General features: G+C 49.0%; 1 protein-coding gene across 1 annotated transcript in view; it reads right to left on the bottom strand.

The window, feature by feature from the left end:
- The window catches only part of RASA3 (RAS p21 protein activator 3), a 114,193-nt gene that overhangs the window by 17,400 nt on the left and 75,173 nt on the right, over positions 1 to 21,620 (bottom strand). The window contains exons 6-14 of the mRNA XM_039878747.1: positions 12,348 to 12,428; positions 11,882 to 11,954; positions 9,156 to 9,232; positions 6,323 to 6,427; positions 4,545 to 4,701; positions 4,066 to 4,214; positions 3,106 to 3,220; positions 2,144 to 2,218; positions 1,134 to 1,257 (exon numbers count right to left, since the gene is read on the bottom strand). Of these exons, the coding sequence (XP_039734681.1) occupies positions 1,134 to 1,257; positions 2,144 to 2,218; positions 3,106 to 3,220; positions 4,066 to 4,214; positions 4,545 to 4,701; positions 6,323 to 6,427; positions 9,156 to 9,232; positions 11,882 to 11,954; positions 12,348 to 12,428 (956 nt within the window). The remainder of the gene's footprint in view (positions 1 to 1,133; positions 1,258 to 2,143; positions 2,219 to 3,105; positions 3,221 to 4,065; positions 4,215 to 4,544; positions 4,702 to 6,322; positions 6,428 to 9,155; positions 9,233 to 11,881; positions 11,955 to 12,347; positions 12,429 to 21,620) is intronic.

The following is a 21,620-nucleotide window of genomic DNA, read 5'->3' as shown; positions in this document are numbered from 1 at the left end:
GCCCTAGTGGCATTACAGGGAGATGCCTCATTACTGGCTGGTTTGTTCAGATCTGAGGTGAGAGGGTATGGTTTGTTTATTATTTATTTACTTCCATCTTATTGCAAAGGAGGTCAGAGGCTTCCTGTGATTGGTAACTGCCCCTCCCAGACACTTGATGCTCTTCAGTCTGGAAGGAGCCTGAGCTCTCTGAAAGGAGGAGGTCCCAGCCGGAAGCGCATGGCCCAGGCTCTGCAGCTGGTGGGGACTGAGGTGCCCCGGTGAGTGGCGGGACAGGGCCAGGGCTCATCTCTGGGCCTTCTGTCCAGGCCACAGGGACTGCTCTAGGGACTTGGAGACCAAGGTTTCACCTGTTCCCCAAGACAGCAGGTCACACCTGGGCTGATTTACAGGCTCCCAGGGACGAATGAAACAAGTTGGGGACAGTGCCTACTGGACAGTGCCAGGCACCCCGTGGCCCCTTCCTTAACCTTCTGAGACCTAGTCTAAGCTGGTGTGCCCTCTACACCCAGGTCCTGTTAACCTGACCAGGCCCAGTAGGGCAGGACACTTCTACTTTGCCCAAGAGGAAGTCCACCCGGGTGGCTCTGGGTGCCTCCCTGAGGAATCAGCATAACTAAAAAGAGGGGGCTCGTTCCTGGGACCCCTCCAGTCCCAATTCCCCAAAGGGCTCATCCTGTCTTTCTTGAAAATGCAGCAAGGCAGCACTAAATAACAGGGCACCGAGCGGTGTTGTGACTGACCACAGCAGGAAACCGCGGGAGAACTGAGAAGGGCCGCTTCTCTGACTGCAGAGGCGCAAACTCAGACGAGTTAACACTCCGTCCCGAATAAACCACTGGGACAAACCTCGGCCAGCCGGTATTGTCGAGGGCCGGGGCACTGGTTCACCCAGGATGTGTAGACAGGACCTAGGGAGCACTGCCCAGCAGGACACAGATGGAGAGGGATGCCACGCGGGCCCCTCGCACTGACATCTGAGTGCTGGCCCAGCAGCTACGTTAGAACGGTCTTTATGGGGACTCTGAAATGTCCCTTCTTTGCTTTAAGGTATCTGGCACAGAGAAGGGGAACCACCCAGCGAGGGCCTGGAGTTATTTTCCACCGCATGAGCGTATCCACAGAAGACTCACCTTGGAAGCGCTTGGCAGCTGCCTCTCGGAGAGAGAAAAAAATGTCACACATGACAGTTGGACAGCTCACCCCCGACTTGGTGATGACATTGAAGATGCGGTCAACGTATTGCCGCAGGTTCTCCTGCAATGAGATGTGAGACATACTCATGGTGCTCATTTGGACCGGATACTCTCCCAAGACTGCATGGAGCATCACGACCACACTGGGGAGGGAGAGAGTCCAGAGGCAAGGGACTGGCTCAGAGCAGCTATGAGGAGCCACAGCGGCAGAAGATACACTTCCTATTATGATTTAAAAACAGCCTCTCAAAATACATACTGAGTAGTTATAGCAATTCACATGGCATAAATAACTGGAGTTCCAGGGTGTAGGGATAAGCCACATTGTGTCCCCCTCCTCCACCCTTAACCTCATTAACTGAATGTAGAGGTCATTTCACTGGACTATAAGTCCTCGAAGGTGAGAATCTCATCTCTTTTCTTTAAAGACATGACAAAGACTTGGCATGATCTGGATTTAAAAAAATCATAAAAAGGACTAAACCAGTAGGGTGAAGTGTCAAAATCAAGGAGTTCTGCTGTTTTAAAAAACAGGACACAGCTCTGGGAACGACCTGGGGTGGGCCAGGTTTAGGACCTGTTTGCTGAGAGGAAGGGAAAGGCGGGCAGGGAAGACTGGTCAGGCTGCTGAGGCCACCTCCACGGGGTGGGAGAGGGAAGGAGCAGGAGCTGAGTGTGGCAGGCCACGGAGTGACGCTAGTCAGAAGGAAAGAAGTCAAGAGCAAGGAAAGGTGGTGGCAAATAATCAACCAGGACTGGTCGCTTGACACAGTCAACCTCTCTACCTCAGCCTCTAGTGGGCACCCTCACAAAGCATGCCTCAGCTGGGTCTCCACCCCAACCTGAATCTTAGTGACACAGAGCATCCAAAGTGGCCATGTCCCAAAAATGCTCGAGAGAGGCGACTGGCTCTGGAAAGCGCTGGTGGACAAACCAGAACCCCTTACCATGTTGTTTTCAAGGTTTTCACCGTCTTTTAATTTCACAGGGTCAATTTCACAGGATTTGTGGCTCTGGCATATCTGGAAAGAGCATTTATGACAAGGAGTGAGTGAGACGAACTCCAGGAGCACAGGTGGGGTGGAGGTTAGCGGCATCAAGCTCAGAGACGGACATTGTGAGCCCTGTTCAGAAAACGGCTGCTCACGGCGAGCCCCTGCTCAGCTGCTGAGAGGAACGTGGGGAATAGCACAAGACATAGGGCAGTGTGGGAGGATGAAGTACTGTGAAAACAGGGCTTTCTGGAGACAGTTCTGCATTAGCTTACACAGGATCAGGCGTCATAAAGCTTAACAACGGTTTTCCTTCAAAGTGCTGCCAGGATTTTGCACACAGGCCAAAACAGAATGCTATTTTAAATGTTCTGACATTGCAAAGGGCCTGTTTTTTATGAAACCGTTCTAGGGGAAACACTGCCTGCCCAGGCATCACATTAAGGGGTCGAGTAAGAAACGCTGTCATCTGGAAAGGAAGTGTGTGATTCCTTCCAATGTGTCTGACAATAGAAAAGCCTCTATGACTGCTGGGGGCTCTGGAGATAGCTCTGGGCCTCACGAATTCAGGGAGACCCCACACTCATGGAGAAAGAGGTATCCTGTGAAGAACCAGTTTTTTTCTTGCATGTCCTTCTGTCTTTGGAATGATGGATTTTCTTAAGGGTTTCTTTCTTTTCTTTTTTTTTTTTTTAATTTGAAAAATGAGGAAGGTTCTGGAATACATACACACAGAAGGTCACTGTGGTGAAGCTGGGAGAGAGGCTGACATTAAAGTGATGGCTCTGCGTTCAGGTAAGTCCCTGTGCACTACAGTCTCTGTGCATCTGCCTGTTCTTCACGCGGATATGTGGGCTCCTGGGGAAACCCCTCAGCCACCGCCCAGTAATGCTGGGGCCTCGGGGACCCTGACCCACCTCCTCGATGGTGGGCTTCAGGGTGACGTGCAGGTAGTGCATTCCCGCCAGCTTCATCGTCTCATCGATGCACTTGGATGTCAACGAGTTTCCTCGGAAAATGGTGTTGGGGTCCCTGGAAAACAGCATCGGGTGATTTTTGTCTCCTCAGTCCAGCAAGGTGAAAAAGGAAGCAGACCTTGTTCCTGGGCGCCTGTCCATGGGACGCAGAAACACACTCGCCCTGTCTATTAGGTGTCTTAGGAGAAACACAAGACCAGGCCAGATGTTTTGCAGCTGGGGGTCCTGAGCCTCCAGGCCTTGCCTGTGTAAAGAACCCCCTGTACAAAGTCAGTGGAATTCCGCGAAACGGCGACACGCCCATAGCCATCAATCCATCAAGCGGAAAGCGAGCTGACAGTACTGCCCCTTTGCTGCCACTTCGTGCCTTGCCCCTCTGCAAGGCTTATTATTGCAATAAATTAATACCTCTAAAAACAAAACCTGGGGTCAGCACAGGAGATCTGGCAGGGAAGTGAACAGAGTAGGCTGTGCTTTATGACCTCTCTCAACAAGGGTGCATTCTGGGTGTTTCTGAACCAAAGGTGCCAGGGAGCGACTATCGGCAGAACCCATCCCCGTACAGCAAGCACAGTTCCTGGGGCGGCAGTGACCCCGTCCTCTTACGTGGGCCATACACCGAACCGAGCCCATTCCTGGGGCAACCGGTGCCACGTTCACCCCCGTCATGCACACGCACCTCGGGATTTCCAAGAAAAAGTGTCTCTCTGAAAGAAAACCTGAACCCACACATTTTCTTTTAGCTGCCCATCCCTGCGCTCTGATGCGTTCCGAGGAAGACTTCTGTTTTCTGGGTCCCCCGGACCTCCCCCCAGCCCTGGCCCCACCCCGTCACCAGGCCAGACCCCCTTGGGGGAATGTGAGGGGGTCCCGGGCAGGGGTGGCGGCGGCAGCACTCACTGCGTCCTCCGGACCTCAGCGTTGGCAATGGCACTGATGAAGGGCACCACCCGGCCGTAGTGCAGGAAGAGCCGGACCAGTGGGATGGCCGCCTCCTGCTTTTCTCTGCAGACCTCGCCCAGGATGTGGGCTGCGGATGCCGAGACGGGCTGCAGAAGAACACAGCCTGATCGGAGGGCAGCCCTCTGATCCCCCATGACACCTCCATAGCGAAGGGAGATGCAGATGTTTCTGAGCACAAAGCAGGCCTGGAGGGGCCAGGCTGCAGGGGAACATCACCAAGCAGGAGAAGGCAGCCCAGGTGTTGGGCCCCAGGTGGACAGGGAAGGAGGGCCTGGCAGGTGTGGTGGGTGGCCAAGGGACAGAGAAGACGAGGGTTGGTCTGCGGAGGCGAGGAAGAGGAGCTGGGCAGGGACGGGGTGGGTCAGCGGTTTGCAGGTGGACTGGGCTGCGGGTGGGTGCACCGGGCACAAGAGTACCTCCACGTCCGCAGACTTCAGCAGAAGGTCCCGCAGGGGGCTATAGTAGTCAGAAGAGAAGACATGGTCTTCTGTGTAAACCACGTTCAACCGCAGGGACCCTAGATCCCCTGGCTTCAGGCTCTTACTGCCGTTGTCTCGGGGCTGCAGGAAGTACCTGGGCACAGGACACAAGGACAAGGCAGCGTGAGGGCAGCACCTCCCAGGGGCTGGTCCTCCCATCATGGATTCTGTGTCAGGGGATGAGGCAGGAGGGGGCTCCAGCGTGATTCTGCAGGACACCCCTCTGCGGCGTCCATACACCTGAGGGGTTCGCCACGAATGTTTATTGTCGGGGCTGACTATATAGACCCATAGACTTAGAAGTTAAGGTGGGAAAGCGGGACGGGTGGAAGGAAAGGAGAGGACAAGAAGGAAGAGAAACGAGTGCAGATGTTACAGGAAACTGCAGAAAATAATTCACCTGGGAAGATTAACACTAGACGCTGGCTAGCGATAAGCAGAGCAAAACTGAAATTATTCTAAGAAATGTGTGGTAGGGCTTTCGGCATGAGGGGATGGCGAGCCTGCGCTGGTGAGCCGGGCAGACCACCGGGCGCCCGGTCCCTTTGGTGGTGGTTTCTAACAGGCCACTCTTTTCTCTTTGGTCCTACCCAGTATGGCCCTGGGGGAACCCTGCTTACTCTGAATTTATTAGCCAGGCAGTCACAGAGGCTATGTGGGTAGAACTTGTGTCTGTCTGGTAGAGGCACCAAACACATGGGTCCTCGGGGGGCTTCCACTGGGTTATCAGGTGAATATCGCATCCTTGGTTAAAAGGGCAGGGGCTGCTCAGCTAAACAATGCCTCCTGGCAGGAACCAGAACCTGGCTGGGGACTGGGCTGGTGCTGTCCTCGTGGAATTAGACACAAATTCCACAGTTTCCTGGGAACGAGAAACTGCCACTAAGCATAACACAAAAATCTACTCACACCGCAAGTCTGCAGACATGCAGAGCTCTATATGCGGAGTGTCGTGTGAGATCTGGGCCCGCGACATGAGACGTGTGGTGTGCGACCTGCACCTTCTCCCCATCTTGTGTGTCTGCTAAAGGAGATGTGTAATGTGTGTCTCCAGCGTCATCGTGATGATGTGCATTGTGATACAATGTGATTTATGATCATGAAAGAAAACAAAGGCATATTCCTTATGCCAAAATACAAGGTACCCTAGAGAAAACAAGAACTAAAGACATGGAAAGTAGTGAAGGCTTAGTCTTCTGGGATATGTGAGTGAGGAGGGGTGACTCACTCAGAGCTGGGACCCCCTCGACTTAGATGTGCAGATTTAAATGGAGATTTGCTTAAAACCCACAGCGCCCTGCACGCCTCTGTCATCAGGTGACACTTCTGACAACAGGCAAAGGTCATAAATGCCTGCCATGGGGCAGAGCCTGGTACAGTCATGCTCCAAAGTGTGCCAGCTGCCTGCCCTCAGCGATCTGACCCAAAACACAGTTCATGCCTCTGCCCTTCTCCGTTTTAGGCTCTCAGCCACCACTTCTCATGCTCTCAGCGTGACCACCTGCACCAGTACCTATCCTCCTGCTATGTCTCACCTGAAACCCCATCACCATGCCAGAGCTGGTTACGACCATGGGTAGGTGGCTAGGTGGGGTGCTGACTTGTGCCATTTCATTGTGGCTGCTAAGAGGCAGTTTCATGTCCTTTCAACTTGGTAACTCTGTCCTCCCATGCACCAGCCCGCTGGCGCGAGGCCAGGTGCGCAGTCACCTTACCACGCTTCGTAGGAGCTGGACTGCCGCAGCACTTTCAGGGGAATCCTGAGTTCTCCCAGAAACTCGTCTCCAAATTTCAAGTTACTGGCGTTCCAGAGGTCAACTCTGAAAAACAACACTTGCCGTAAGGATCTCTTTAAAGAAGGGGCAGGGACTGTCGCCAAGGTTCTTTCTTTCTCCCCTTTAAGCAGGATGGAGCCTTGAGTCCCACCACGTCGGTCTCCGTGAAGATCTACACTGACTGAGGACATTTAAAATGTGAGGTCAAAGCAGGACCTGACTTTCAAAAGAAGACATGCATTTCTCCCAGCTGCGGAGAAAGGAAGGAAGTGGAGGCAAAGCCCTTGTGCTGATGTCGGTGGGAGTGGGGCTCCTGTCTTTGTAACAGGAGGGAACTGCTATGACCTGAAGCCAGCGGCGTCCATTCCTTTTACCCAGGAGAGGCCCAAATGTAGCAGAACCTATTGTCCTTCAAGGCTGCAGAGTCTCAGACATAGAAGGAGAGCCCATCAGGGTGACCTCAGTCTGCGTGGCTGAACTCAGTGGCATGAATAAATGAAGTCCAGTTCTGCGGAGGCTGCCGCAGAGAGGTGCCCGCAGAGGACTGACTCGGCTGTCCAACTTAACAAGCAGGATGCCCCCTACCTTCCATCACAGGAAAGTACACCTGGAAAGAAAAACTGTCTCTAATCCCTCCTTCTCATTCTGCACTCAGAACCCTGTACCCATGATCCCTGGGACGTATCAGTGTGACTCATGACCAAGGGGGCCTGACACTCCCAACACAGAGGGGGAGACTGGCTAGCTGACAGATGCGACCACAGCACAATGTACCACTATTTTTGTGAAAAAGTTCACTCCCACCTTGCTGAAGAGTCTGGTCACTCACTAACCTTTTTCCTTGGGTGAAATTCTCACTGTTTTCTCCAATTTGGGGACATGGTGACTGTACATGCATGACTGATGGAGGTGAACGTTTCCCAGTGCTAACAAGCAAACATCACGAACACTCACAGTAAACAACTTAACCAAAGGTTACTTTAGGAGCTGGAAATATAAGATCAGTTCTCACCATACTTGGCAGTCAAAGGGAAAATTCTAGAGATTGCACGAGCCCTTCTGTCACCCTTGCAAGTCCAAGAGGGAGCAGCGGACAGCACAGAAAGGAAAGGGTGTAAAATGGGAGCACGTGCACGTCAGTAGGTGAAGATAAGCACCGTTCCGCAGCATGTCACTTACAGAAGAACAAGCAGGAGAACCTTTAATCTGCCAAGCAACACTTTAGTAATATAAAACAAGTCACCAGGCAGTCTTCTCTTCTTTTTAGTAGGAGAAGCATTTGAAAACATTTTTGGTTTGTATGTTCAGGAAAAAAAACAGAATATAACAAAACATAGTACTTCTCTCTTAAATTCAAAGTCTACTCTTTCATAAACACTTCTTTCTCTGAACACGAAAGGGGAGCTGTGTGTCTGAAGGAAGCTGGTGTACAGCTAAACCTTAAACAAGGCCTTTGAACCTCCAGTGGGGACCTTCTCAGACACTCAACTTGGGGTCACTTTGCTTCCGGTTCAGTATTTTGAAATGGAAAATGTAAACTAACTGGGAACATTTAAAACTGGGCTCAAACCAAGATCTGTGTGTGGAGGCCTCGGTCCCGCAGGACTTGAACCCGGGAGACAGATGCGGAAAGAGTCGCAGGGTCCACACTTGGGGGAGGGAAGAGTCCTGGCCTGCACCCTGCACCCCAATGGTCGGCCCCCATCCCACCTGGAGTTCCCCCACACCATGGCTTGGTTAATGCTTGGAGGACTGGAAAGCCGCTACACGTTCATGGGAGGGACACCAGAGTGCCCCACAAATGAGCGTCTGAGGTATTTCTAGCAGAACCTCATGGAAACTCTGGCCCTAAGGAAAGTAGATTTTAAACCATGTTGAAAACAGAGACTCATGGACATGGACTAGTGGTTACCAGAGGGGAGAGAGACAGGGGAGGGGGAAGGTGGACGAGATTAAAGGGGTCAAATATGTGGTGACAGAAAGAAATCTAACTATGGGAGGTGAACATACAGTGTAAATATATATGTACTTTACTGTTAAAGTATACAGTTGAAACATTGGATTTCATTAACCAATGTCACCATAAAAAAATTAATTAAAAAAAAAACCACACATGTCAAATCAGGAGCATTCCTACGGTTCTCCTGAACAGGCTAGTCAGACCAACATGTGATCACCCTAGCCCAGGATGACAGGAAAGTATGCCCTGGCTTATGATTTGTCTCTCCCAGGGTACCTCGCACCCAAGGGAGGTGCTATAGGCTGGCGGGGCTTCCTACCAACGTAGCTGACCGGAAGAAGGCCCTGAGTGGATCCTAAGACCAGTGCTGGTGAACTTGATGCTACGATCTTTGAGGATGACAAGTATAGACTCTGCACACTGAAGGCAGTATCACAAGGATCTCTAAGCAGCCAGGACAAGTGTGCTAGGCTGGGCGATGGCACTTGGTGGACAGAGCCTCACACACACTGAGTAGCATAAAGCCTTTGACCTTCGATTCTTAGAAGATATTGCAAAATGAACTATAAAATTGAGTTTGCCCCTTGGGCAAGTAAACGTCCTTTCAGCCACGACCAGCCAAATATCTGGGATGATTATGACTCACTTCAACTTCTGATATCCTCGTGTTAAAAGTACCAAGAACACTGAAATTCCTTCCTAGCCATTCCTCTATTTTTAGAAACAAAACAAACAAACAAAAAAATGAACAAGAGAGGTGAGCTCAGACTGCAGCTGCCAAGAAGAAATCCTGAAACACAGATTTTCGCTCACCGGATTTCAAGTTTGTCCACGTCCTCCTCCTCAAAGTCAAAATGGGACTTTCGGCTGTAGCTGCAGGGTCTGGTCACCTGGTAGTGCAGACAGAGGGAGAGTGAGTTAGACTGAGTGCCTGCTCCATGGGGACGGCCCCCAGGCTCTGGAGAGGAGGCCATGTGCCCTGTGGACGAGCAGAGGCTGGATTCCAGCCCGACCTCCTGGGAGCCAGGGGCGTGAGGCTGCACCAGGCACTTTCTGCTAACCTCCATGTAGTCCTCCCAGCACCCACAAGCGCTCTGGGCCACTCAGTCCCAGAGCTCCAGTCACCTTCCCCTCTTGACCTCTACTCCCTTGTGCCTTGATTCCACTCCTCCCAGCCTTCCCATCTCACTGCCTCCACCTGCTGCATCCTGTTGGCAGCCTGCTCATCTCTCACCCAAGCAGGGCTCCCACCAGCCATAGCCCAGTTGGCAAAAGCTTATCCACTTTGGCAAAAGCTTCTGAAGGCTTCTGAAGGCTTCCCGAGACCTCCACTCGTTCTCCTCACCTAGCACACGGGGGTCTTTCTACAACCTCTATCCCCCACCCAGCTCACTACTGGGTCCCTTCCTTACTCAGGCCCATGCTGGGAAGCCAACAAGGGTCTCTGAAATGCTACCTCCTCCAGGAAGCCCCCTGGCGCCTCCCGCCTGGTGCGGCTCACAGCTCTGTGTTAAGGTGTCCGGCTTCCAGCAGTATGGCCACAGGAGCTGGTCTGTTTTCTTCTCCCTCCTATTCCTGCCTGTCACTTAACACATCTATCCAGTAAACGAAAGAGGCTCTTACAGAATTTAAATAATCTCATTTAAATATTTAAGGGTTTTTAGATAAGTCTAGCTGTTATCCTGGAAGAAAAAGATCTGCCTCCTGCTGAAATGCCTGTAGGAGGCCCGTGCCAGCCCCACGCGCTCAGCCAAGCTGCATGTGCCCCCTGCCAGGGGCTCAGCCCCAGGCTGCTCGCCAGCTGAGGCTGAAAGGAGATGAGGAGAACACGACAGGAAGGGATCTGCTGCTAAGCAGGGCTGAGCCCTTTGAGTCAAAGGACATAAACTCCAAACAGAAGCATATTCCACGGCCCCGAGGGAGGCAGGCATCGGGTGGGCCCTAACCAGCAGCGCCGAGGTCCCAGGTCGAGGCCTTCCCTAGGTTTCCAAAGGTGTCAGTCCCAACTACGATCATACCTGGGGGGGTCACCAAATTAATCCAGTGAGTTGAGTCCCACATTTTTACAGAGTGGAATAGAAGCACACGGGATAGAAAACAGGCACCACTCCTCATGAGAGTGAGAACTGGGTGGGAGCGGATGTAGCTGTTCAAGTGAAGCCTGTCGCAAACTAAAGCTTATGCCTTAATGTGTGTTGTACTAAAAACACAAGTTTGGAAAGCGCTGATCTAAGCCATTCCAGGCAGCCTAGGCATGGAAGGTTGTTGCCACCTTTGATGCACAGTTCATATTAAAAACTTCCCTACGCTTGCTGTTCCAGACTTCTTCCTTGCCTTTGGAGACCCAGCATGAGTCCCCCTGAGGTTGGGGGGACCACATCAGCTTCCTGCCTTATCTTGAGTCTCTTAAAAACCATTTTCTTTGCCTGACTATAAAGCAAGAACGCCCATCTGGGAAAGAGAAGGGCTCCAGATCCCGCCTGGACACCTCTCCTCACAGCTGCACCAACCAAGTTGGCTGGCAGCCCCGTCCACTTAGGAAACGTGTGAGCTTCTGGACACCAGCAGGAAAAGGTCCAGGTTCTCTGCCCGTGAGCCTCTTGGTTCTAACTCAACTCTCCAACTTCTTTTTCCAAAAGTCTCCATTTTCACCCCAACCTCACTCTACATTCTAGATACAGTTTCCTGCGGCCTCCCAATGCTCCACACACGTACATGCTCCCTTCCCAGACTCTGCTCAGATGTCACCATGCTGGGAAGCCTTTTGCCCCACTTCCCAGGCAGGACTGGTGGCTGCCTTTGCTTTCTGTTCCCTGAACCCACTGACCTAACTAACAATCACTAGACTAAGTGGAATAATACATTCAAATGTGCTCTCTTCTGTTAAGTAGTGGGTTCATGAAGACGGGAGCGGAGGCCTTAGTCATCCTTACCTACCCATGATGTGGTACGTGTTAAGCATTCCAGAAACCTTTGCGGACAGAAAGAACACCTGCCTAAATATAGTCCATATGCGCTGTCTTAAAACTAAACCAGCCGTGTTGGCTTGTTGTCCTGTTCTGGTCTTCAATCCCTCATGCCTTCCATCTTACTAATTTTGGTTCGCATTCTGAGAGGCAGCCAAGGGGATCTCTGTGTCCGAATGCACTTCCTCTTTTGCTTCAAAACCCTCACTATTTCTAGTGAAACAAGCCTCCCTCCACTGCTCTGAGAAGATTGACTAGAATGGGTAAAAAAAAACAACACAAAAAACCCCAAACCAAACAAACAAACAAAAAACCAAGTCCCGATAATTTGGAAAGTATGAATTTGTCAGTATTCGACTCAAAACTGAGTCATTCTGGAAGCAACAAACGACCTTTCTTTCTAGGGAGGAGAGGAAAGTTCTACTCAGGGCGGGAGGGGACTCTTGGGTGTGGGGAATCGCTCAAGAGCTTTCAGAAGGAAACAAGTGACTAAGATCCTTCAGATCTAGACTTTTGCCAAAGAATCTTGGGTGTAGGGTTTCAGCTTAACATTCATGCCACTGAAATACCAACCTCAAAATAAAACACTTCGTCAAACTGAGGGTTGTTGGTCTTCTTTTTCACTTTCGTCTTCTTTGCTTCCGATCTGTAATCGAGGGAGGAAGAATCAAAATTAAAAATAACACTTTTGATGCCAAATCTCTCAGCCTTGAGACTGAGCTATCAAATGCACAAGTAATTTACTGCCTTTATTTATCTTATAAATATTTCTGTTTGTCTCCAACCCCAGATGGTATGCAAATCAGGAACCTTTACTGAGCCAAAAATACCCAACATGAAGAACATAAAGGCTTTCTTTTTTTTACGAAACAATTTTAGAGCAATAAAGGAAACAAAAGGAAGTCAAAGTTATATGTTCTACCTCACGCAGCGCATCCTGTCTTCCTCTGACTGAGAAATCCTCACCATCAGTCCAGGTGACTACCACCCTCCCTCCAGGCCCGGAGGCTGTGGGCAGGTGCAGGCGATGGCTACTTGCCTGTATGGTCCTGCTAGTGTCACAGTGGCGTAAGGATCACATTGCCCATTCACGATAGGGAGGCCTTGGCACTCGAGGATACTGAGGAGAGAAGTGGGAGGGATGATCAGGAGCAGGAGATGAAGGGGTCACAGCCTGTCTCTCAAGGCCGCTCTGGGGTCCGAGAAGGCAGCTGTTTTAACAGCTCAGGGCCAAGAGCCATGAGTTGTGGCACGGTGTTGGTCATCAACTGCCCAGAAGCTCCTGTCTAATAAAGAGTAATGGATGCACCGATTAGCCGTCAGAAAACATTTGTGGGGTGGGAGGAAGTGTGCATTGCATTCAGGGTACAGGAGCCTCGACTGAGGAAGACATGTTTCTGGTGATTTCCACGAGCAACGTCACGGCCTTCACTCCCTAGGAGCCAGGCATTGCTTGAGAGCTTTACGCGACTCACACGTTGATCTCTCCAACAATTTTACAAAGTCATATTTTTGTTAAGTGCATGTTATAGGTGGGAAAATGAGGCCCTGGCAGCTTGATGGGGCTTACAGCTACAGCCTGTGCATAATCTCCATGCTGCATGTGCCTCTCAGCAGCAAAAGACCATTTCTCACCCCTCACCGCCCAGCCTGTCTCAAGCTTCACTCATGCCTGATTCCACTGCAGGTCCAGGACCAACTGTCCGGACTCATGGTTTTGTTTAAATCCTGGAACATAGTTATACTAGCTCTTTGTCCTTGTTACTAATTCTATCAGCTCTGTCATTCCTGGGTCTGTTTCTATCGACTGTTCCTTCTCCGGGTTGCAGTTCACCTTCTCCTGTTTCTGGAATATCGATGTTGAGGGGATGCTGGACATTGTGAATTTCATGTTGTTGGTGTCCAGATTCTGTTGTCATCCGTAAAGAACAGAATTGCTGGACTCTGTGCTGGTTGGCAGTTAAGGGGGCTCTGGCTTTGGGCTGATTGTGGTAATTCTGGTTTGAAGCTTTGTCCAGGGAGGCACCAGCAGCCTTTGTCTAGGGACAGTTTGGCCCCACGACACAGGCATGGCCCTCCTAGAGTCCATGATGAGTGTTTTGAGTAATAACAGGCCTCTGCTGCACTGGTGGGGATTCGAATGACTCCCAGCCCTGCAATGGGAGCCCCCTTGTCTTACAGCCCCCATGTTCTGCCTGATTCTATGGTGTGTCACCCTGTACACACACTGGCCTGTGGAGCGTTGTGAAGTCCCCTCCTCTTCAGAACGTGCCCACAGTGGCCTCAGACCCCTAACTCCAAACTCTGTCTCCTCACCCACCTCTGAGCTCTGCATAAGACATCGCCCTGCCCTGTGTCACCACCACACTTCCAGGACAAAAGCTGGATGCTGTGGTTCACCTCATCTGTTTCCCTTACTTGGGGGTCACAGAGCTAAGCTGCCAGCTGCCCCATGTCCAAAATGGTTCACTCGTGCAGTGTCTGGCTCTTTAGCTGTTTGTGGTAGGAGAAGGGATCCATTTCCCACTATTTCAGTGTGGTCAGAAGTGGAAGTCCTAAGCCCCTTATTTGGACATCAGTTCAGCTACATATGGATGCATAATCGTTTTTCCTCAGATATCTGAGTGCTTCTTTTTTTCTTTGCTGTTGGGAAGTTGAGGATAACCATGTTCTGTCATTCTTTCATTAAGTCAAGTGGCCTGAGCTGCTTTGCCCTCCTGAGAAGACTTTAGGTTCCAACATTTTACCAGAATATTTCCTTCTGGGTAAAGGGTTTTGTTTCCTTTTGTTCCGCCTTCAGGGCGCTTGCGGCTCTTAGAGCTGGCGCCACCCCTGTCCTGTGCTGGGGAGTTCTCTATAAATTTCTTCTCTCTCCATTTCTCTCCTATTTTCTTCTGGAACACCTGTTGCATAAGGTTGGGGCTCATGGATTGCTCCATTATTTCCATTAGCTCTCTCTAGTATTTTTCAACTCTTTTTCTTTTTATTCTACTTTCTGGAATATGCTTGTGTTTCTCTCCCAAATTACTGACTTGGTCTTTTGTTATCTTCCTCCCTTTATTAACTCACCATTAAACAAATATTTATTCATCCATTAACTCATCGCTAAACAAGTACTTGTTGAGCTCTCACACTCGTGGCACATTTCCAGGAACCGAGATGGAGCCGTGAGGGGACAGAAGCTCAAGTCTGAAGCTCATGCCCGTGAAGCTCAGGTCTGCTTGGCTGGCACAGCAACAAACAGTGTGACAGTAAATAGGTAATAGGTGATTACTGTGTACGGTAATGTAAGGGAGGAAATAAACTAGATATAACAACAAAGAAACGCAGGGTGGCAGTCGACCCCTCGGGTAGTTGGGACCTCTGGGAGAAAGTGGTCCCTCAGGTTGAAGTCTTAAGGACAGGGACTCACCCATTATATGTCGGGGGAGAGAGGGCCCCCAAAGGGCAGCAGGTCTGAGACAGGCAGCCGGAGGTGGGGGCAACAGCTTGCTCAGGAGGGATGAGGGGAGGGAGGCCCATGATCCCTCTCTGTGCAAATGGTACACGTTAATGAAATGCATTTTTATATATTCAGTTGTTGATCAGGAAGAAGGTTCAGATGGTAGGTATGTACACTCCCCTTTTGTAGCCTCAGACATAACAGGTTTTTATGACCAGCAACCTGGATGGCATTGCTAAATATCTAACAGGAAGGGACTTCTTCTCAGTCGTATGTCTTAAAGAAGAGCTGCCAGATGCAGGACAGCAGCCACCTAGATAGAACACATCCAGCTACCGTGTGGATGTCACTTTCATTCCTCTTAAAAACCAATTTGAGAAACGCTCTTTTCTCTAACTCACAACAAAGCTTGGCTCCTGATAGCAGTTACATGAAGACATCTCGGGAGAAAAAGAAAAATCAATACCCTACCATCTGGCATGCAAAATGCACAAGCTAGGATAAAAAACGGTGTTAGCCTCCATCACACCCTCCTCCCCGCTGCGGGCATCACTTCATTAGCACCCTAACAGCTTTAGCAAGATTACAGCTCAGCTGCACAGCCTGGGGATGGGGGTGTGGCGCTCTCACCGGCTGCTCGGAGCACAGGAAGCCAAAGCTCATTTTACTTGAAAAGGTATATTCACATTTGGTGCATCTGCCTAGGCCTATTCTACGCCAAACAAATTTCACAAATGTTTAGGAATGTTAAAGGTAAATAACGGGAGAAAATACAATATTTGCTGCACTGGCCATTCTTATGTCCTGGAAAGGACTTCGAAACATACCAAGTAACAAAAACAATCAACTAATCCAGAATCTAAAGTACCAGAAATACAATATTTGTATTTATTTTAACATTTATAGATTTTGATATTCAACCTGACCCTTAAAAAATAGTTACGTCTCACAGAGTAAGAGCTTGCAGCTGTAAAATCTTGTTTCCATTTTTTTCTTTCCCTGGACATGGGCACGTGCTGGCACCTCCACTTCCTGCTCCACTAGGAAGAAACACAACATTCCTGCTGAGCTGGGCTGGTGTGCAGGCATGAGATAGCTGCAGAGACATCCTGGTGTGTGGTGACAAAGCACCATCTGTGGTCACCAGCAGAGGGCCCACCTTCTGGCTACCCAGCCCCCCACCCTTATGCTTTGCTTTGAAAGCCTTCCTGATCTTAGAAAGAGCCAGATATCAAAAGCCCGTCAGCTGTTTATTCTTTCTGTAATTTCTTAATAATAGAAAACAAGCTCTTGATTGTTTTGGAGATGTTGGAAACCTGAAAATAGGTAATTTCTCGGTTGGGTGCCCCTCGAGGTGGAGCTGCTAGCGGACTGTGCCGCCTTCTCTGGTGATCGGCACCATGGAGTTTGCTGGCCAAGCAGGGCCCACTGCTCTGGTCAGGAAGAGTGGCTCAGCGAGCACTGGCAAGGCTGTCAAAAGGACTCTTGCCAGCTCTCACTCTTGTGAAGTAATAACAGAGCTTGCAAGTGGGAAAGCACAAGAAACCTCACTCTTAGACAAAGCAGACAGGCATAGGATACCCGAGAGGAAGACCATTTACAGGAACAAGAAAGGAAGGGCTGTGAAAGAGGGCCAGCAAAGCTTGATCTCAGCTCCAGCAGAGCCAAGAACAGGCACACATGTGTTTTCCTTCCCCCTTGGTGTTCTGGCTGCACTAGTATTCTAAAGGAAGAGACTCAGGGTCCAAAGAAACAGTCACGAACGATCAATTCATTATCAATCCATAACATGATTTCCACTCACCCCGTCGTAGACACTCATGGCCCCAACACATCTCCAGGTCACACATGTCAAAATAAACCCAAAACAGGCAGAAGGAAGGAAATAATGAAGAACAGAGCAGAGATCATGACATAGAGAATAGAAAAACAATCAGTGGAACCCAAAGTGAGGTCTTTGAAAAGATCAACAAATTTGACAAATCTTTAGCTAGACTGACCAAGAAAAAGAGAAGACTCGAATTATTAAAATCAGTAATAGAAGAGAGGATATTACTAATTACCTTACACAAACAAATAAGTTTTAAAAGAAATTACAGAATATCTAACTAAATGGAAAGACATTGTTCAGGTGTTGGAAGGCTTAGTATTGTTAATTATCCAAACTGATATACAGATTCAATAAAATTCTTATCAAATGCTAGCTTCTATTTTTGCAGAAATTAAAATACTGATCTTAAAATTCACATGGAAATAAAAGAATCTCAGAATGGCTAAACAATCATGAAAAAGAAGGACCAACTTGGAAGACTCACACCTTCTGATTTCAAAAATTACTACAAATCTATAGTAATCTGTGTGGTACTGGCATAGATACGGGCATATAGTTCAATAAAATAGAACAGATTCCACACATAAGCTCCCACATTTATAGTCCAGTGATTTTCAATAAAATGCCCAGATAGTTTGATAGGAAACTATCTGGGCATTTTATTGAAAATCACTTTTCAATAAATGATGCTGGGACAACTGGACATTTAAATGCAAAAAACAATACTACTAACCCCACTTAACGCCACATGTAAATAAAAATTAACTCCAAATGTATAGAAGACCTAAAATTAAGAGGTAAACATGTAAACATCTTAGAAGGAAAATATAAGTGTAAATCTCTATGATCTTAGATTAGAAAATGGTTTATTAGGTAGGTACCTAAAACACAAGCAACAAAAGAAAAAGTAAATAAATTGGATTTCATCAAAATTTAAAACTTTCATATTATATAGAACACTATCAAGAAAGTGAAGACAACCAAAAGAATAACAGAAAATATTTGCAAATTATATACTTGACAAGAGTCTCGTATCCAGAATGTATGAAAAACTTACAACTTAATAATAAAAATGCTAATAACTCAATTAAAAAAATCAGTAAAGAACTTGAATAGACATTTCTTCAGAGAAGATGCAGAAATGGCCAACAATGACAAGGACGGTCAGTCTCATCGGTTATTATATTAAGAGAAATGTAAATCAAAACCACTTCACACCCACTAGGATGGTTACGATAAAAAAGACAGCCAATAATAACAAGTGTCAGCAAGGATGTGGAGAAAGTAGAGCCGTCACACACAGTTAGTGGGTGTAAAATGGGGCAGCTACTGTGACAACCAGTCTGGCAGTTTCTCAAAAAGTTAAACATAGTTACAATATGACCCAGCAATTCTACTCCTAGGTATTTACTCAAGAGAAATAAAAACATGTTTGTAAAAAACTAGTACAAGAATATTCATAGCTGCATTATTCACGATAGCCAAAAAGTGAAAGCAACACAAATGTCTATCAATGGATGATGGATAAACAAAATGTGGTATGCCTGTTCAATAGAATATTATTAAGCCTTTAAAGAAATGAAGTTCTGACACATGCTAAAACATGGATGAATTTTGAAAACATTATGCTAAGTGAAGGAAGCCAGTCACAAAGGACCGCATATTATATGGTTTCATTTATATGAAACCTCCAGTATAGGCAAATCCATAGACAAAAAGTATATTAGTGGTGCCGGGGGCTGGGGAAGGGGGCTGGAGTGTGATACTTATGGGGCTGGGGCTTCCTTTTGGGGCGATGAAAATGTTTTGGAACTAGACAGAGGTTAGTGGTGATAACTGCACAACCTTGTGAATATACTACTTTAAAATGTGGAATTTTATGGTACGTAAAGGATATTTTTTTTAAGTGAAAAAACAGAGGAAGAGGTGAGGTGGGGAAAGAAAAGCCCCAGTCGTGAGACACTTCTGACTTCCACGGTTGGAGAATATGAGCCCTGGGGGACCCCCACTCTTTCTCCCTCACTACATCCTTCTGGGAGACCCTTCTGCCCTGGGACTCCAAACAAAGTACACTACAGTGTGTACACGTGTTTATTACTGTGTGCTAACACGTGTGTGGTGGTATGAACTAGCACGTATGTGTATTAGCATAGGCACTCGTGTGTGCTGATGTGTCCTAGTGTATGTGCTAGTGCATACTAGATGTGTACTAGGTGTGCTAGTGTGGGTGCTAGCATGTCTACGTGTGTGTGCTAGTGTGTACTAGACTGTATACTAGTGTATGTGCTAGTCTGTGCTAGTGTATTCGTGTGTACTAGTATATACTAGTGTGCATGTTAGTGTGTATACTATCATGTGTGCTAGCACATGTGCTAGAGTGAGCTACTAGTGTGTGTACAATCAGGTGTGCTTGTAGGTGTTAGTATGCACTCACATGTATACTAACATGTGTACTAGTGTGTTATTGTGTACTAGGTGAGCCAGTGTGTGCTAGCGTGGGTATTAGCATGGGTGCTGATGTGTGTTATTGTGTATTAGTGTTTGTACTAGTATATACTAGTGTGTGCTAGCATTTTACTAGGTGTACTGGCATTTGCGCGAGTGTCCACTGGGAAGAAGTGAGCAGGATTCCATCGCACAGATGCAGGAACCAGACATCTGCATGGAAGTGCCCAGGAAGGTTGGCTCTGTACGCCTGGCTGGGGCCAGTATCACTAATACTTAAAAATTCCTCCGAAAAAAATTAATAAATAAATAAAAGTAAAAATAACAAAAAATTCCTCCAAAGGCTCCCACCCGTAGCCAGGACTGGGACCACGGCTCATCTGCCGGGCATAGACAAGGGTCCACTGCCCATTTCCTCCACAATTAAATGGCATGAGAAGCACAGCGGGAGAACTGAGTCCCCAGTCCTCATGGCCACAATCTCAATGAAACGCCCTGTCTCCTGTGGACGTGGGGTACACGTGGCCACATTTACATATGCTGCCACTTCCCAAAAAGTCATGCCCGGGGTTCAACGGGGACCTGGGGGCAATCACTGCTCAGCAACAGCTTCAGAGCCCAGAACTGAGGTTGCTCTGTGGAGGCAGGAGGCCGAACTGCTGACCAGGGGTGGGCAGGGGCCCACAGCCCTCCTGAGACGCCTTCTATTTGGAGAGACTGCTTCTCCGACCACGCATCTCTGCTTCCCCTTCTCTCGGTTGATCCTAGCAAGCTAACGCCCCATGGGGTCTCTGTGGCCTCTGCTTTTCCCCCAGGCCTCCTCTTCCTCCCACTGGCCTATCAGTCCTGCCCCTCCCACAGGCCCCAGCTGATGCCTCTGTCTAAGAAGATACCCGGATCTCCAGAACGACGCCATTTTGGTATGTGGCTCGTCTCCTGCACAAAGCTTGTTACATTGTGTGTGAGCTGTTCAAAGCCAGTGTCCTGCTGACATAAGAGCTGGTGTGTTGCTGCTCAGCACCCACACTGGTCCTTGGTACCAGGCAGTCTCTCAGAGGTACATGCTGCACAAAGGACAGGGGTATGGAATAGTAAAGAACTGGGCCTCCCTTGGGGCAGCCAGGCCTGGACAAAGCGGCCCTCCTCGCCAGTTAGGTGCCACCTGCGCACCTCACAATAGCCTCCTGGTCCCCCAGGGAGTGGAGCAAGACCAGGGTGATGGGCCCAATTCCCATATGTCAAAGAGGCCTGAGTCCTGCCAGCATTCGCAGAAAAGTCAGCAAGGAGAGGAAGCTTTTGTTTCCTCTCCACGGCTCCTTCCCGCTCCACTAGACAGGACGGGCCTTGTAAAATAAGCTGGAACACGTCCAGTACCCGGGTGTTTGCTGAGCATCTACGATGCGCTGGGCCCGGTCCCAAGTACCGCGGATGCAGTGATGAAAAAAACAGACCCAGATCTTGTCCTCTGGAATTTACATCCTAGGGGGACTGCATGAAATAACAGCTGTCATCAACCATATGTACACTGCAGTGCCGAGGGGCATGGGGTAGGGATGCAGAGGGCTGGCTGTGCCCTCTACAGACAGGGATGCCTCTTTGAGGACATCTGAGCAGAGATCTGAATTAAGGGGTATCTGGAGGAAGGGCATTCCAGGCAGAGGGACACAGAAGCAAAGGCCGAGGCAGGGTGGGCTGGACGTGTGTGAGAACCCACAGGAAGGTATGTCTGGAGTAGTGTGGGCAGAGGGACCCTGTGCCCCTCCTGTGCACACGTGAAAGGAATCAAACAACCACCTGCAGCACTAACAAAAACAGTTTGCAGCCGATCGCTGGAGGACAGAACCTAGAACTTGGTGAGGCAGGTGGTGAACATCCTCATGACATTCAAACAGACATCTGAACAGAAAAAGTATCGACAAGAGCCACATTGGCGCACAGATTTGAGAAAGCACTCTCAGAACAAATGCAGCTCATTTCCTTGCATAAATCTGAACCCTGTTAGAAAAACAGTGTTAGTGAGGCCCAGCCCTAACAAGGCATGGTCCAGTTAGCAGCTGTCTGCAAGGATCGAAGACAGCCTATGTAGCCTGAGGCCATCACGGTTCCAGGATCTGTTGGGGCAGCTGGTCTTTCCTCCCAGGAAACACAAGGATGTACAAAAGCTTCCCAGTTCCCACTCTTACATCTTCTCTAATCCAAAACTCCTTAAAAAAAGCAAAACCGAAAAAGCAGGCCATGTATAACGAACGACCCTGTGTTTCATAACAGAACCCCAAGTCCTTGGCCCGAGGTCCAAGTCAACTGCCTCTGGAGTTTCATGTGCCAGCAGTGGGAGTCTGGACATAGTGCACGCCCACACTCGGTGGCTGCTGCCGCCGACAGGCAGTCCTGACTTTAGACACTTGTGTTCCTGGAAACCACGATGAAACATGCACCCTAATAAGATGCAGAGACCCGATGACTGCGGTGTCCTGGTTAGGTCACACATGGACTCAGCGATAGACGGACACTTCTACCCTCCATCACACAGACGTGGGCTGGATGGGCCACTCTCGGGACAAGGCTCCTGTGTTTGCCCTCCTGGTTCTGTCTCC

Source organism: Pteropus medius, unplaced genomic scaffold (genome assembly GCF_902729225.1).
Source record: "Pteropus medius unplaced genomic scaffold, Ma_sr-lr_union100, whole genome shotgun sequence".
NCBI classification, from domain to species: domain Eukaryota; kingdom Metazoa; phylum Chordata; class Mammalia; order Chiroptera; family Pteropodidae; genus Pteropus; species Pteropus medius.
Note: the sequence above shows the minus strand (reverse complement) of the source record. Positions and strands in the feature narration are given on the sequence as shown.